Genomic DNA, 16,973 nt, shown 5'->3' on the forward strand with positions numbered 1-16,973 from the left:
TTCGAGTTCATTCTTAATCTTCGAGTGTTGACTTTCAAGCATGCCGTGGATACGGGACCATATGGAGTCAAGTGTGAGATGCTTTGACTTCAACCAAGCCTTCAATAGAGAATGTGCTGACTCAACACGGGAAGTTTCCGTGTTACCAAAATGTAAGACCTCGTTTGTATAGCATAAAACGAACTTCTCTGCGTGTTGACCCCAAGCTGTCCGTACATAATCAGACATAATCGGCCACTTACGTTGGAAACACTGCCAAGCACGCTGAAACGATTCCTCGGTAACTGAATTGATCACCTTAAACCAACCGTCTTCTTCATTTGAGATGACATATTTCCTCATACTTTCAGTTCTGAATGATGTCAAGGCTTTTGCATTGATGGCCTTGGTTAACATGCCATCTACACAATAAATGCTCAACCCGGGGAAATACTTGCTCAAGAGCGCTGATCAAAACCAATTCCCGGTCGGTGACAAATACAGCAGGGGACGCTACTCCGGCGACATCTAAAATCGCATCTAACTTTCTCAACAGCCACTTGTAATTCACGTCAGACTCGGTAGGAATCATCGAACATGCAATTAAGAAGGAAGATCCCGTGGGTGTCACACCAACCATTTCAATGAGTGGATTCTTGTAAATGTTGGTTTTATAAGTCGAATCCATGAGGACGACATAAGGATAAGCCCGGAACAACTTAATCGCTTCAGGATGAGCCATGAAAATGTGAGTCAACTCTTTTGACTCGGAATCAATCTCGTAGAAGTGGACGTATTTCGCTTCCACCGCTAGAGCCAACATTTGCTGAGCGGTGTTTCTTTCACCCATAACTTCTTTTCTAATTTTCCTTGTTTCATTATATACTTGGGTGCTTGACGGTTCAGGTTTTTCGGGGGTTCTCAAATGAAGACAATTTTTAATATCCCTCGGTAGAACCCCGGCCAATGTTTGTTGCCTAACATATGCCTTCTCTTCCGCGTCCAATCCCGCAAAGTGCCGATCCCCGTCCTTATAAACGGCTGCGTTGTGGTTGTGTAGTCCAGCACCCTCGGAGGTTACAATGTTCCACACTACCGTCTCTTTATCATTTTTAGGCACGAAATTTTGAACGGCACGAATACGAAACTTGCATGAACACTTCTGCGACCTCCTTGGATTTTCAAGATCGTCCGATTCTTTTGGTTTACCATGTCTTTTACATCAAAAATAACTTTCCAACAACCCGTTCTTTTACCTATTTTTAGCTCCGTTATTTACTTTAACCAAAGCAAACCCATTCTCGAATGCGATTTTCTGAGCCCAATTGAAAGCATCGTCACGCGTTTCGAAATCTATAGTAGTCTCGAACAACGGGTTGTAATTAATTGAATTCTCGCCAAAATCCTCCCACGATTCCTGTTAGAACCAATACAAGCAAGAAGTACTATAGTAATACAATAAAAAGGATTCATAAACTACATAAATTGCGTAAAGGGAAAGAAAAACATGTAAAAACGAGTAGAAAACGAGTAATTCATGCCTAAAACAAGAGACTCAACAAACGACCGCGGCCAAACATTACTTTCCATCGATCAACCACGGACGAACAACGAAAACATTTTTAATCCACGGCCAAACAATGAAAATCAACATTTGACCACGGCCAAACTAAGAAATCCAACGTTTGACCACGGCCAAACATTGAATTCCAACGTTTGACCATGGCCAAACGTGGAAATCGAACGTTTGGACCATGGCAAACGTGGAAATCCTTCGTTTGGTCCGTGGCAAACGTTGGTTTCCAACGTTTGGACCATGGTCTAAACGTTGGTTTCCAACTTTTGGCCATGGTTCATCTTTCAGGGGACAATTTTCAGATTACGCAACAAATTCAAACATTCTCTACTACTAAGTTAATACGTCAAGTAATTCAACTATCGAATAGAATGAACGATGCGCAAAAAAAAATTGAAAAATTAAGCAAATGATTAAGTTGTTTACGTACCGTTGAATCGAGATCCGACATATTGTTTATTGTTAATTGTTGTTGTTGTTGTTGTTGTTTTTTGTTTTTAATTTAGTTGAGTTTGAGAGAAATTTTTTTAGAGAGAGAAAGTTAAAAGGGCAGTCATCGTCTTTTTTATGAAAAACTTCGTCGATATTTACTAAAACGTCGTCGATATAAATCAGCCCTCATAATAAATAAGAGATGTATCTAACTTACTGTAGATACCAAGTATCTTCACCTTCCAAAAACCACCCGATAATGATCGGACTATAACGTGTTTTTGATATGCGTGCGTGGATTGGCTATACATGAGACGGTTTAATTCACTAGTCGGATATGAAAAATGATTTTGAAAATAGTTTTATAACTTCATTTGCATTAAAATAACACTATTTAGAGTTAAAACCGTCTTCGGACCCAAAACCAACCCAGAAACCCGCAACTCGAGACAACCTGAGTCAACCCGAGTCAACTTGAGTCTCAAATATCAAAAATAATGCCATGAATGTCTTTATCATGTCATTTCCATTAAAATGACCCTAATTAGAGTCAAAACCGACACCGGGTCATAAACCGAAACCAAATTCAAATCCCGACTCACACGGGTCAAACCCGAGTCAAGCACACAAAACACCTACCTCATGTAACACCCAAAATCATCTTATTAGGTGTCCATATTGTTACACGACATCCTATTTGATTACCACAAATCAAAGCAACCAAATAATAGACAGACCAAAGGCCACATCCAAATTAAAAGGGACAGTACACCCCTTTCAATCACTAGGTGGCTTACGCCTCTTTAGGGTGTCTGCTTAGCCTCTAAGCAAACTCAACCGACCTACAATCCCACATTTCTCTATAAATACCCACTTAACAGACCACAAAACTCACGCGAGTGTCCGCCCCCTCACCTCTCTCTTAAACTTCTAGACTCGACTTCCTAAGTCACAAAATCGACACGTGTTTTCGACCTACCGATCGAAAACACAAGCCTTACACATTTTGTTTGGTACCGTCGCCGTGCATTCGACCGACCTATTCGACCAACTCAATTCAGCAATCAACATGTTTTAATTAACATATTTTCAACACATTTTCCAAACAAAATCCTTTTTTAAGGCACCTGTTTAATCTTCTATGATCGCGAGTAGTCACAACGAGAAAACCGTCTCTAAAGTCGTCTACTTCGCAAACATCAATACACATAAGTTTGAGGGTGTAAAGAACTCATTTATTTCATGTCTTTACTGTTTTCATAACTATATAAGCATGAAGGATGCATAACACGATTCAAATATAGGTTAGACGAGCCAAAACTGGATTTTGGCCTGAGACAGGGGCTGCTTGTATAGCAGGGAGGCTCGCGCCTCAATGCCCTCTCAGGCCTTAATCCGGCCATGTTTGTTCTCGTCTTTTCTCTTTATTTCATTTCTTATTTGCAATCGGTTTTTACCATTTCAAATGTTCCAAATCACTTTTATGACAAACTTTTTAACCATAAATCATAATCACTCTTGGTTCCATATACCATGACGGTTTAATCCGCGACTCGGTGATATCAATTGGTTAATTACATTTTAAAGGAAATTCTTTTCTTTTATTTACCATTTTTTCTCACTTATTTACATTTGTAAATATATTAGTCAATTTTTATAATCATCCTTGGTTCTATATACCATGTCGGTTTAATCCGAGTACGGTGATAAATATCGACTAATTACAAATAAACGAACTTAACATAATTAGTTCAAATCAAGCATTTTCCTTTTACTTTTATTTCATTTATTTTTATATTTATCTTGGCCATATTGTATGTCACCCTTGGTTAAAATAAATAACATGTCGATTCAATTCGGGTACGGTGATAAAATGGTTAAGCACATATATTTTATATTTTTATTTGTAAACTATGCTTTTTAAACTTGCAAATCCGACAACGAATATTACTAACACAATAGTAATTATTCCGAGTCATGCAAATCATACTTACAAATTATTTAAACACAAATGCGGTTTTAAAAAACCTTTTTAACAACCAGAAGGTACCTCTTGGCTCGCCCTATGGCTCGCGCCCTAAGAGCCTGCCTATTTCCACCTTTCAAAACATGGGCAGAGACCCTTCCCTCGCCAATAGGCTCGCGCCCCAAAGAGGCTGCCTGGCACTATTCTGTCTCATTTTGGTACTTGTCTAGGACGATCCCGATTACGGTTAATCCAAATACGTGACGGATCAGATTGAAGAATTTGCATTTTATACTTTATCTTTTTAACACCCTTTTTTAAATAAATGGATCATGTTAAGCATCATAACCTAAATTTGGTAGATGGATGTTTAATTTCCATTTTATATGCAAATCAATCTAAATCCAACTTTGACATCAATTTCATGCTATGTGGATAAACAAACCGGCTTAGAAAACTTTTACATGTTAGGTTAAGCTTTTAGATGCGCATTCATGCATTTAAACCTTTTTATCAACTCTTGCACTTAAACAACTACGATCGATCAGTAGAGGCCGCTAATGCGGGCGGGATTGGGTGTCCGATTAAAGGGCTTCCCAATACGTACCCCCACCCCTTACTCAGAACTTTTGGATAGTGGATGGCCTTATCCAAGGAGCACGAGTGTCATTTTAGGCATAGAATGCTAAAAGGGGGACGAGTCCTTATCTTTCGTACCTATGTCAAGCACCGCTTTTTTGCCTTGATTGGCCTAGGTATAAAGTGGATTCGAACGAGTTCAGAACATCCCACACATGCTTGGTGGCGACTCCAAACATCTCTATATCGTTTCGAGACCTTTGCCGAGACGAAACCGACCGATCTAAATCGATCCGGTCGAAAGCATTTTTACGTCACCGAGCGTGGGTTTCATACCGCTGCATGTCCACAATTTGGCTTGGTGTGCAGATGGCCCGTGACTACGGACTGGTAGTTGGCTCTTGCCCACAGACCGGCTTGTGGCCCATGTCCACACTTACTAATTTGATGAGGTATGTAACATGACAACATTCACCCAACTCATCTCCTCCAACCATGACCGGGACACGCCCACGACGTCACCAAAACCACTAAGGTACTCGGAACACATCCGTGGTACCAGGCTCGAGTGTGACTCGAGTCCCCTGCCAGACGACATGCCTCACCGCATGAGTCCTTCCATAACCCAAGTACTAACGTGCACATTTCCCTTGGAGTGGGAAGCTCCAAGGGAGACTTGAGCGGAAGACGATTTCCCAACCGCCTTCCGTCTCCAAAACCATCACCAACAACCTCCAACAATCTCTAATGTCAACAATTCACCAATAACAAGAACAATCAACCAAACAAGCATGCCATTAAATTCATACAACAATCAATTCATGCTCAAAACTTCATTAACTCATTTTCTCTTCTTTCAATTGCTTATTAACATGTTATAGTGCAAGATAATTAATGCTAGAATCATTTACCATACTTATTCTTCCCGAAATCATTCTGAGACCACAATATGTACCAAACCCTAATTGTCCAACACATGTTATAATGCAACTACCATGAGATAAATGTAATTAATGATAGTAAATACACAATTAAACACTCATAACCCTACCTTGAGCTTATATTCACAATTCCACGAGCTAATCCCTAGAAATGCTCCTCAATGAAGCTTCCTACACATATTAATTACTATAATCAATACTACAATCTATTATAATAAACATACTAACTAAACCCTTTAATTATTCCTCTTAAATTCTCAAACCCTAATTAATTATGGCGAGACAACTAGACTAAGTAGAGTTACTAAAACAAGATTAAGAGATTAAAGTCTAGGTTAACTTACTACCAAAGGCGGATGAATAAATGGCAAGAATTCTCCTCTTGAAAGACTAGGGTTTTGAGAGGATTGAAGGTGGGTAATTTTACAAAGATAATTGGGGATGTAGAGAGTGGTGAATAGTTGTTTAGGATGGGGCTTTAGTGGGGGAATCTTAAAAGATAGGGTTATGAAAGCAACATCTCACCAAACAATTCCTGTATAAAAGTCACTCAATCGGTACTCGGTCGAGTGGAAGCCCGCTCGATCGAGTGGAGGCTCCACTCGGTCGAGTGTCTTTCCAAGCCTTACAGCCTACTGTATTGGGGCACTCAGTCTGCCACTCGGTCGAGTGGATCAGCACTCAGCCGAGTGGGTTCTGCATTCGCTCTAGTTATACTTAAATAAATACGAGGTATTATACGAAGTCTAGGTTTCCGCCAATATTTGGAAAACAGTAATCTAAGTGTTGTTATTAAATGCATTAAATCATTGTGATACGCTCCTTATTGATTGCCAGATTTGGCGTAGTGATCAAAATGTCACCCCGGGATAGACGAGTAATTCAGCTACCAATGGGAATGTCGCGCCTCCAATAAATAGTAATGAGGATTCAGCCACTGATCACCTAATGAAACAACTACAGAAGACAAAGGCTGATCTTTCAGTCTGAGAGCTAGTGGCAAGTTCATTTCTACATCACCAAGTTTTAATACAAGCATTGGCTAAACTTAACGTGGCACATGACTCGACTCCTGATGGTGTAGTCAATCTAGTCCTCCAGGACTCAATCAAGCTAAGTAACCCAGTTACTTTCTCAGATGAGGACTTGCCACCTTTTGGCGTCACTCACAATCTTGCTTTGTACATCACTGTCATATGTATTAAGAAGAATGTACCCATAACACTGGTGGATGATGGATCTACAATAAATATCATAGCAATAAAAACGGCATATAAGCTGGGCATGAAAGAGTCGGATTGGACCCCGACTAATTAGGATGTTCGCACATACGATGGGATACGACGTAAAGTAGTAGGCCTTATCAATCTTACTGTAGCCACTGGGCCAGTTGAAATAAAGGTCAATTTCCAGATAATAGACATCGAGGTATCCTTTAACATACTTCTAGGCAGGCCATGGATTCACGCTTCCGTAGCTGTGACCTCCAAGCTTCAGCAGTAGATCAAGATCCCTTTAGATGGCCAAGTAGTGACGATCACTTCGTCACCCATTAAGGCAGTAATCGAGAAAATGTCCAATAATCAAGTTATGTCGGATCTAGTGCACGAGCTAGGGAGGATTCCAGATCATCAATCTCAAAGAAAGTGAATTGACTCCTCTATACTTCAACCCATATTCTAATCTGGTGGTCAACCACATACTCAAATCCGGGGATACTTCCCAGGAATGCCACTAAACCCTATCAGGAATAGTACTTTCCCGTCTTTCAAGGAGGTTCATTCCCAAAGATACCATTAAGATTGGAATACAAACCTACAAAAGCCGATGCTTTCGAAATGCTCGCTCATGTTCATAATCGCAAATATCAGGGATTTCAAATGCGGCCATATCACCGTACACTGAATGAGTATTTCGTCTAGGAAGGAGACCATGAATCTTTTCACGGGTTTTCTGAACCTTGGATATTCGAAGGCAACAAGCTAGCCGCAATCGAAGTGTTCCATGATTTCTACTTCATTCCTCAAGAAACTGGTCCTACCGTCAAAACTCGTACGACAACTTGTCTCGACGAACAAGCTGTTAGCCTTTTGTTCGGAGAGGATTGATTTGTCAAGGCAGCCCAAGATGAGATTATTACCATGATACTACGGGATGACCATTTCAACCCTGCAGCGCTCATCAAATGGATCAATAATTAAGGAAGGCTTTTCAAGCTCACAACTGGAGGAGAGATGTTCAAAGGAGAACCAGAAGACGACGAGTTCGAGTCTGAGTCGGAGTCAGACTCGGGACCTGAGTCTAAGTCCAGAGAAGTCGCTAAAGAGTCTCCTCCTGTTGTCACTCCCCATCCCATCATTTCTCCTAGCGTAGCGTCGTCTATTAACAGTAATCTGGGAAATGTCCCAGCAATTGTCCCTCTGCCGCCATTGACTACTGCGCAGATGGCCTCTTTGTTTCAACATTTTCAAACATTAAAATGAATAAATCTTATTCTCCTTACTCCTCGTGTTATTTTGATTTCAATTCTATTTATGATGATATTGAGGATAATCCTGACCCAAAATCAATCGAACTACCTCCCTACATAATTAAAGAAATATTAGATGAGGCAGAAAGGGCACTAGTTATAAAGAACATTGAACCTATCAACGTAGAGACATACTTAGAACCCCATGAACTTAGGATAGGGACGACCCTGGACCCAATTGAAGGGTACGCTTCATCGACATTCTTCACGAGTTCAAAGACGTTTTCGCTTGATCATACAATGCTATACCAGGGATAGACAAGGATATTGCAGAACATCGAATCCCAATCAAACCAGGTTTCAAGCTTGTAAAGCAGAAGCTTTGCCGAATGAGAACAAAATGGGCTCTCAAAATAAAGGAAGAGGTAGAGAAATAATTCAAAGCCGGATTCATCAAAGTTTCCGAGTACTCAGACTGGGTGGCTAACATAGTCCCCGTACCCAAAAAGGATGGGCGAATCCGGGTTTTTGCTGATTTCAGAGATCTGAACAAGGCCAGTCTGAAAGACGACTTCCTACTCCCACACATCAACATACTAATATATAGATAATACAGCAGATCACGCTCTCGTTTCTTTCATGGATGGGTATGTAGGATACAATCAGATCAAAATAGCTGAAGAGGATATGCATAAAACGACGTTCGTTGCTCAATGGGGTACCTATTGCTACACCGTTATGCCATTCGGGTTAATCAATGCTGGAGCAACATATCAACGCACCGCAACTACCCTGTTGCATGACATGATGCACAAAGATGTAGACGTATATGTAGATGTCATGATCATTAAATCCAAGGATAGACAAGGTCACATCGCCAACCTTTGCAATTTCTTTCTCAGATTGCGCAAGTACAACAAGTGACTTAATCCTCAGAAGTGCGCATTCGAGCTAACGTCCGGCAAGTGGGATATGTAGTCAGTAAAACAGGGATAAAGATTGATCCATCTAAGATCAAGGCTCTAATCGATTCGCCAAAGCCGCAGACAGAAAAGGAATTTCGAGGTTTCCTAGGCAAGGTACAATATATAAGTCGCTTCATTTCAAAGCTCATTATGATCTGCGAACCCATATTCAAGAAGCTCAAGATGACAGACCACACTATGTGGGACGATGATTGTCAAAAGACATTTGACAGGATCAAGAAGATCTTGGCTAAGCCACCTGTTTTGATGCCACCGCAGAAAGACCAGCCTTTATCTCTATACCTCACAGTCACAGAAACAGCCATGGGGGCTATGCTCGCGCAGACCATCGGGAAAGAATAAAGAGCTATCTACGACCTTAGCAAGAAGTTCTTAGAATATGAGACTAAATATACACCTTTTGAAAAGACATGCCTAGCTCTTGTGTGGGCAACCAAGAAGCTATGTCATTATATGCTTAGCTATCCCGTCAGGGTGTACTCGAAGATGGACCCTATCAAGTACATTTTCGAAAAACATGTCCTAAATGGGCATTTAGCAATATGGACTTTAATGCTCTCGGAGCTTGATCTCAAATATGTACCTTTGAAGGTCAATAAAAGGCGAGCGGTAGCCGAATTCTTCACAAACAACCCAATCCATGATACCCATGTAATAGATACATGGTCGTTTCCAGATGAAGACATTCGACATGCCAATGTGGAATCATGGGATCTCTATTTCGATGGGGCTTCCAATCTCAGAGGGTACAGTATAGGAGTGTTGCTCAATTCTCCTGAAGGCGAGCATAAACCGTTTTCTATAAAACTCGACTTCGAGGTGACTAATAATGCGACAGAATATGAGGCCTGCCTCATTGGTTTACAAACAGCGGTCAGTTTAGGCATTAAGAGACTCCCAGTTCATGGCGGCTCGTCCTTAATCATTAATCAAATTACCGGATCTTGGAAAATACGGAGTGAAATACTTGCACCATATCAAGCCAGGATAGATTAAGTTGCTCAATTATTCGACCAAGTTGTCTATTTGTATCTACCTCAAAAAGAAAATCAGTTTCAGACGCCTTTGTCAAACTTGCATCCTTTGATCAACATGCCCGATGAAGAAAATGTCATTGTGCATCGAGTGACGGTCCGAACCGGCTTATGTCCACTTTCTTACCGAGGAAAACAAAAATCAAGAGGAGCCTTGGTACCAAGACATTTTGACTTACAGGCTCAACAGCGAATACCTGCTAGATATGGACAAGAGGGGATAGCGAGCAATACGTTTACTGACACCTCAATATACTCAGTATGTCCTGAATCAAGGGGAGTTATACAAGAGAACTACACAAGGCGTCATTTTGCTTTGCCTTGATCATTCTAAAGCAAAGAAAGTTATGGAGGAATTCCATGATGGAGAATGCGGTCCTTATATGAGTGGACCCATGATGGCAAAGAAAATCACCCGTCTCCTCTTGCGACTGCTCCAGCTCACGCTCCCTCTGAAAAAAAACAGAGTTGGTAAATGACAGATTATTGAAAGGCAAGTGCCCCAAAAGTACCTCAAAACGGTCATGTTTATCAAGAAAGGAAGAAAAGAAGGTTCATACTTGCCGTCCCGAGCCACCTAAAAGTGCCGCAATAGCCGTCGCTCGCAGTCGATTGTCCATTCTCCAAAGCTCTGCGTGCCTCGATGGTGCCACCTGCATTTTTTTTTTCAAAAACAAGGTTTATTATCGTGGTCTTACATGATCATTAAAAGTTGAAAGACAACTTAAACTGGGGGCTTATCCTCCTCAATACATGATGCCACTCGTCGAGTCCAGCCTCTATCACTTCCTTAAAGAAGGACGGAATCTCCATAGACACCGACTTACCACCTGGCCCGCGTACTCCAGCATCTCGGGTAAACCTGGGGGCTCAACGCCCCTCACATCGATCTCCTGCTGAATCAAATTTGTCATTTCTAAGCTACTTTCAAAGAAAGCTATCATTCCAAGCGGCTAAGTATAAAATATACTCACCACGGTCGGCCAGTACGCCAGTCTCCTTTGCACGAACTCTGAGTACTCGAGGTCGGGATGAAAGAGAGCGTCACCACTCGCTTCTGCCAAGCCAGCCGCCCTCTCAGCCTCCGAAGGCTCTCTAAACATGGTCCTTGGAGGATCGATGGCGACCGTGAACACATCACGGACACACTGCCGAGCGAAACGTTCGCCCAAGTACCACACAGGTCCCATGAGCGTCGTAAAAAGCAGCGTACTCGAGGTCCTAGGCTGGAGAACATTGGCCACGAAGGCTAGAGCACCAGAGTAGTACTCCGAGGGTCTCGGCACCCACTAAGTTGTTATCTGGGGTCATTTATATGATCGCTATCAATTGAGAAAAAACAAATAAAAAGTAAATACAAGGCAGAGTACGTACATTGTCTAACTGCAAGGCATTGACACCCCTCCTGCAGGTGTCGTAAGAAGACCGGTGGCTCTTCTGGCGGCACATGATCCAGTCCCTCACCACAGGGTACTCTCTCGCCACGTCTGCAGCACTCGTAGGAGCAAAGCCGGGGAAGTACGAGTACATCCACACCTAGAAAAGAAGGGGTTATTTCTGTAATACTCCCTATTTAATAATTATATAATAATAATATTATGTTATATTTTATACGCGTTATGTATGTTGGAGTGAATGTCCTCCACAATAGTGCGTCTACATAATAAATCTTGTACTAGGAATATCAGGGATTTATTTTATATATTTGTCAGTTGATTAACGTTTATCGGCAACGCTCGGCTGACTAGAGTTTGACGTTACTATTGTGTGATGACGGTGATCAACTGATCCCTTCAGGTCACACCTATAGGATGACGCCCATATTGAATAAATTAATTATTTGTATGAGATACAATATAATTAATTCCTTGTATTAATTGACTTTTAATAAGTCGTGTGAATGTATTATTTGATGATGGGTTACGAACTCGGGCTAAGAGGATTTATTATTTAATTATGTGATAATTAATTAATAAAACTTACAAGAGATTGTAAAATAATAATACTTACAAGATGTAATTAGCTAATTTAACTTACAAGAGATTGTAAAATTAGCTAATGGAATCTTATGAGACACATTTTATATTGATAAAATGGTCTAATAATACTTAAAAGTTTAGTGAACACTATTTGTTAATTTATTTTATTTAAGTGTTAAATAATTAAATTAATATTTAATTATTTAAGATAATTAAATATAGGACTTATAAGCATTTGTGGGATAAATGTCGGAAATCGAAATGGATTCAAATAACATGTGTGCCGCCTAATTAACACGATGATAGTCATCAAGTGGTTAGACACATTCCACTATCTTTTGTTGGTCATTTATTTAAATTTGACCATTTATATATACCCCTCAACACACACATTTGCATGAATGATTTTTAGAGAGAAAAAAACTTCTAAAAAAACCACTCTTAGTTGGTTTTGGTGAGGGAAAAAAAGGCTCCAAAATTCGTCTATTTTCCTTCATCAAAATTGATCAATAATTGATCAAAATAATCCAAATAAATTCACAAATAATAATAAATATAATCTAATATTATTAGTGTAATAATATTACATATTAAAAGGTTTACTACTATTATTATCTAGTTAGTAATCTTAGTGGTAATTTGGGCTAGTCTTGGTTGTATCCAAAGGAAGTCACCTTGGTTGGTGATTTGGGTTGACGGATCATATTTTTCATCCCAGCTCAAGAACTACAAAAGTAGGAGACCTTTGTGGTGCCCTTATTGCCTATTTTCAATGTAATGATATTTTTCCCTTATTTATCTTTGCATGCATGTAGTTTAAAACCATCACATAAAATTAGCTAGTAATTTTATTGTCATAAGATGAGTCTAATATGGTCTAAAAACTAACAAGTGGTATCATAGCATTGTTAAGTACATGCATGTAACATTTAGACGATTATACGAGTTTATACGATAAAATTGGTAAAATATAATATTTTGTTGTTAAAATACATTTTATCACAAAAATATAGTCTTGCATGTATATAATCTGGTCTTAAAAAGATATGGGATGAAAATTTGATTTTTTTAATATTTAATCACTTATAATTACTTCTTATGACTTAAAATGGCATAAATTTGAGTTAAAATGCACTAAAATTAATTAAGAGTTAATTAAATTATGTTGCATGTTAATTTTTTGAATATTTATTAATAAATAACCACATTAAGGTTTTTTTTGGTGAAATGTAAGATTCCATTAAGCACAAACAAGGTTAATACAACCTATCCGTCTTTGCATACAACCTATTTTCTTAAGAGCCTAAGCTCTACTTACATAAGCCAATACTCTCTAACCATATCTTATCATTACCTTGAATTTGGTTACAATGAGTACTAATACGCAATTTAACAAGCCTTCTAGTCTGCTCCAGCATCACAGCAGGCCTCAGAAGACAACTCTCATGACGAACTTGATGCCGTTGCATCCAGATTTGGTAATAGCAGGCTAAGAAAGCACAGCACAGAATACCGTTCTTGATTTTAGACCAATGCTGATGCCATATCCACTGCAGAATGTCATCAGTTGGAATATTAACATTACATAATCTTGCCATCCCTTCAAGGATACCCCTACTATAAACACACTGATGGAAAAGATGATGATGAGATTCAACTTCTCTCCCACAGAGTAAACAGAGATCATCAGGACTGATCCCCAGTGCATACAATTTCTCCTTCACCTGCAAAGCCTCCCTGGTAATCAGCCATCCAATAAATATGTGCTTAGGCACAGACCACGAATGCCAAATATACTTGTGCCACTGTACAGGTGGATACTTCTTCCTCAGTAACTCGTACCCACTACTAACATTATAACCTTTAGGGTCCAAAAGCCATTGACCCTGACAGTAACCTGAACTCAACTTCTCCTTGACTCTACAGACATTCTTCCACCCCCAGCTCAAATCCCCAGTAGGTGTGTAGTCATCCAGGTTCTTGCCCTTTAAGTAGATTTGGTTTACCCATTTCACCCATAGCTTATCAGGGCAACAATAAATCCACCAATTCAACTTCCCATCAACAGCAATATTCAATGCATAACTATCCTTAATCCCTAAGCCACCTTCTGCCTTGGGTGAGCAGCTCTTATCCCAGCTAACATTAGGAACCCTCATATAGGCAACAGTGCCATCCCATAGATAATTCCTACAAATGGCATTCAATATACTCACCACATTCTTAGGAATAATAAAGACATTCATCCAATAGGTATACAAGGTAGTAAACACTGCATTAACTAGGACGAGTCTCCTAGAATAAGACAAATGCCTTGTCCCAAACTTGCAATTTTGGATGTAATTTTCTCAACCAAGATTTGACATTGAGCTTTAGAAAGCCTACCAGCAGTTATAGGAATGCCCAAATATCTAAATGGTAGCTCCCCTTCTTTAAACCTTGCTACTTGCAGAATATCCTCCTTGACCCAACCAGGTACCCCATTGAAATAAGCACTGGTTTTTGCAGGACTCATTTGAAGACCAGAAGCTCCAGAGAAAGTAGCAAAGCCTCTCAGCAACACCATGATGGGCTGCACAATAATAAGTCGTCAGCAAACATTAAATGTGAGAGCTTCAGTTGACCACACATGGGATGATATCTAAAGTCCATAGAGTCAGTAACATATGCCAATACCCTGCTCAAATACTCCATGGCAATAGTAAAGAGTAAAGGAGATAAAAGGGTCCCCTTGTCTAACGCCCTTTCTCCCCAGGAAAAAAACCAAAACTCTCACCATTCAGCACCAAGGAGTAACTAGCAGTAGTAACACATTCCATCAATAAGGCAATGAAATTTCCAGGGAAATGTAAGGCAATCAGCATCTGCTCCAAGAATTCCCAACTGACTGAATCATAAGCCTTCTTCAGGTCAACCTTAAGAAGAAATATAGGGAACACTGACTTCCTTTTATACAATCTAACAATATCCTGGCAAATAAGAATGTTCTTAACAATGTTCCTGCCTCTGATAAACTCCCCTTGATTTGAGCTAATAACTTCAGGCAACACCCCAGACAACCTATTACACAACAACTTTGCAATGCACTTGTAAATGACATTACAACACGAAATTGGTCTGAACTGGGACACATTCTGAGGCATAGCACACTTAGGGATCAAAGTTATAAGGATATGATTCAATTGTTTAAGTAGTTTCCCAGAGTGGAAAAAATCCTTAATAGCATCACATACAGATCTTCCCACAATGTCCCATGCATCCTTAAAGAAGGCACTAGAATAGCCATCTGGGCCAGCAGCCTTATGATTAGGAACAGAAAACATGACCTTCTTAATTTCATCTTTAGTCACAAGGGCAAGCAGTAAACTATGATGAACAGGAGTACATAGCTTCTCAAGACCAACCACTGAGTGACTAATATTCAGGACACTCTCTGTAGTGCCCAATAAAGACTTGTAAAAATCCAAGAAAGCTTCCTGAATATGATTAGGATCCTCTCTCCTTACACCATTAGAATCTTCAATACTAATCACCTTGTTCCTGACTTGTCTTCCTCTAATAACATTATGAAAATACCTAGTATTATCATCACCCTTGTCCACCCAAGTAGCTTTAGACTTTTGTAATAAAAATTCAGCACAAGCTTGTTCCAGGAACCTAACACAACTAGAAGCTTCTAACTCCTGATTAATAAGCAGAGGATTAAGGGGGTCAGCCCTAATCCTAATTTGAATATATTCCAGATTCATACGAGCTCTAGCAGGATTATTCACAATGTCATCAAAATTATCTTTGTTGAGTTGTTTTGAGAGGCCATTTGAGGGCTTTCAACTTCTTAACAAGCTTAAACATCAGAGTACCAGACCAATTTTTGGACCAAACATTCCCTACACTGTCTTTGAAATCCTCAGCCTTACTCCACATATTATAATACTAAAAGCTTCTTCTTGGTTTCCCCACAGCAGATTATTCCTGAACCACACAGGGAGTATGGCCAAAAGTACCTTCAGTGTAAAAGTAAGCATACAAGGATCCATTATCCTTTAACCAATCATCATTCACAAGCATTCTATCCAATCTACTGAACACTCTAGAGGCAGGTTCCTGCTTGTTAGTCCAGGTATACACGGACCCAACAGCAGGACAGTCAGAAACACCACACTCAATAATACACTGCTTAAAATCATCCATCTCCTCATGAGTAGAGTTACCTCCCAGCCTTTCAGAAGGCACTAAAACCGTAGTAAAGTCACCACAAATGACCCAGGGACCATGAATAGATTTATTGTAGGTACACAAGTCAGCCCACAACAGCTTCCTTTCTTTAACATCATTAAAAGCATACACCATAGTAACCATAAAGACATAACCTGAGCCATTATCTGTTACGTCCATATGAATAGCTTGAGGACTATAGTCAAGGAAACGAATACTATACATAGAAGGGTTCCATAACACCCAAATTCTACCCCCCTTATGAGAAGAAGTATTAGTGGAAAGACGCCAACTAGCATAGAGGTTATTTCTAATACTATTTAGAGACAAAGGCTTCACCTTTGTCTCAAGGAGACCAAACAGACCAATCTGATGATGATGCAAGAACCACTTAACACTATTTTGCTTGGATTGGCTATTTAGTCCCCTAATGTTCCAAAATCCAAAGTTATGCATTACCCCCAGAGGGAGGTAATAAACTACCAATTATACCAATGCCTACATTAGGAGGTGAAGTATTCAGAGACTCCAGGAAAGTTGCATTACCAAACTTAGCTAAACTCTGACCATGGTCCAATAACTCCTGTCTACTAAGCCTAATAATCTTCTTGGCAGGGGTATGAACAGCATGATATTTACCATTCTTAGCCCAAGACACTTGAAATTTATTAGGTTTCTCCACTGGTGTAGCAAAGACTGCAGGTGTAGGAGTAGACACCCCAGCAGCCACCACAGGGGTTACAGCTGGAATCTGAGGCTGTCTCTGCTGCACTTTAGGTCTTCGTTGCTTCTGTTCCTTTGGTTGAGGCCCTTTTT

At 39.9% G+C, this 16,973-nt stretch overlaps 3 protein-coding genes across 3 annotated transcripts; 1 reads left to right on the plus strand and 2 right to left on the minus strand.

The window, feature by feature from the left end:
- Positions 1-346: 346 nt before the first annotated feature.
- Positions 347-7,938, minus strand: LOC141655307 (uncharacterized). The gene is made up of 4 exons (XM_074462393.1): positions 7,769-7,938; positions 6,644-6,713; positions 1,275-1,396; positions 347-1,193 (listed from the first exon to the last, which is right to left on the minus strand). The coding sequence occupies exons 1-4, from the start codon at positions 7,936-7,938 to the stop codon at positions 347-349; spliced, it is 1,209 nt and encodes a 402-aa protein (XP_074318494.1).
- Positions 7,939-9,415: 1,477 nt separating this feature from the next.
- LOC141655308 (uncharacterized) lies at positions 9,416-9,925 on the plus strand. The gene has a single exon (XM_074462394.1). The coding sequence runs from the start codon at positions 9,416-9,418 to the stop codon at positions 9,923-9,925; it is 510 nt and encodes a 169-aa protein (XP_074318495.1).
- Positions 9,926-13,252: 3,327 nt separating this feature from the next.
- Positions 13,253-14,636, minus strand: LOC141655309 (uncharacterized). The gene is made up of 3 exons (XM_074462395.1): positions 14,619-14,636; positions 14,381-14,514; positions 13,253-14,132 (listed from the first exon to the last, which is right to left on the minus strand). Exons 1-3 carry the CDS (start codon positions 14,634-14,636, stop codon positions 13,253-13,255), a joined length of 1,032 nt encoding a protein of 343 aa, XP_074318496.1.
- Positions 14,637-16,973: the final 2,337 nt, after the last annotated feature.

Source organism: Silene latifolia, chromosome 5 (assembly GCF_048544455.1).
Source record: "Silene latifolia isolate original U9 population chromosome 5, ASM4854445v1, whole genome shotgun sequence".
NCBI lineage: Eukaryota > Viridiplantae > Streptophyta > Magnoliopsida > Caryophyllales > Caryophyllaceae > Silene > Silene latifolia.

Coding starts and splice junctions, on each gene's coding strand:
- LOC141655307 (XM_074462393.1), bottom strand. CDS start 7,938: ATGTTGAAACAAAGAGGCCATCTGCGCAGTAGTCAATGGCGGCAGAGG. Junction 6,714..7,768: donor TTCTCTGGACTTAGACTCAG/GTCCCGAGTCTG, acceptor TATTTATTGTAG/ATCCATCATCCACCAGTGTT. Junction 1,397..6,643: donor GTGATGTACAAAGCAAGATT/GTGAGTGACGCC, acceptor TGGTTCTAACAG/GAATCGTGGGAGGATTTTGG.
- LOC141655308 (XM_074462394.1), top strand. CDS start 9,416: ATGGACCCTATCAAGTACATTTTCGAAAAACATGTCCTAAATGGGCAT.
- LOC141655309 (XM_074462395.1), bottom strand. Junction 14,133..14,380: donor GATATTCTGCAAGTAGCAAG/GTTTAAAGAAGG, acceptor TGCCATTTGTAG/GAATTATCTATGGGATGGCA.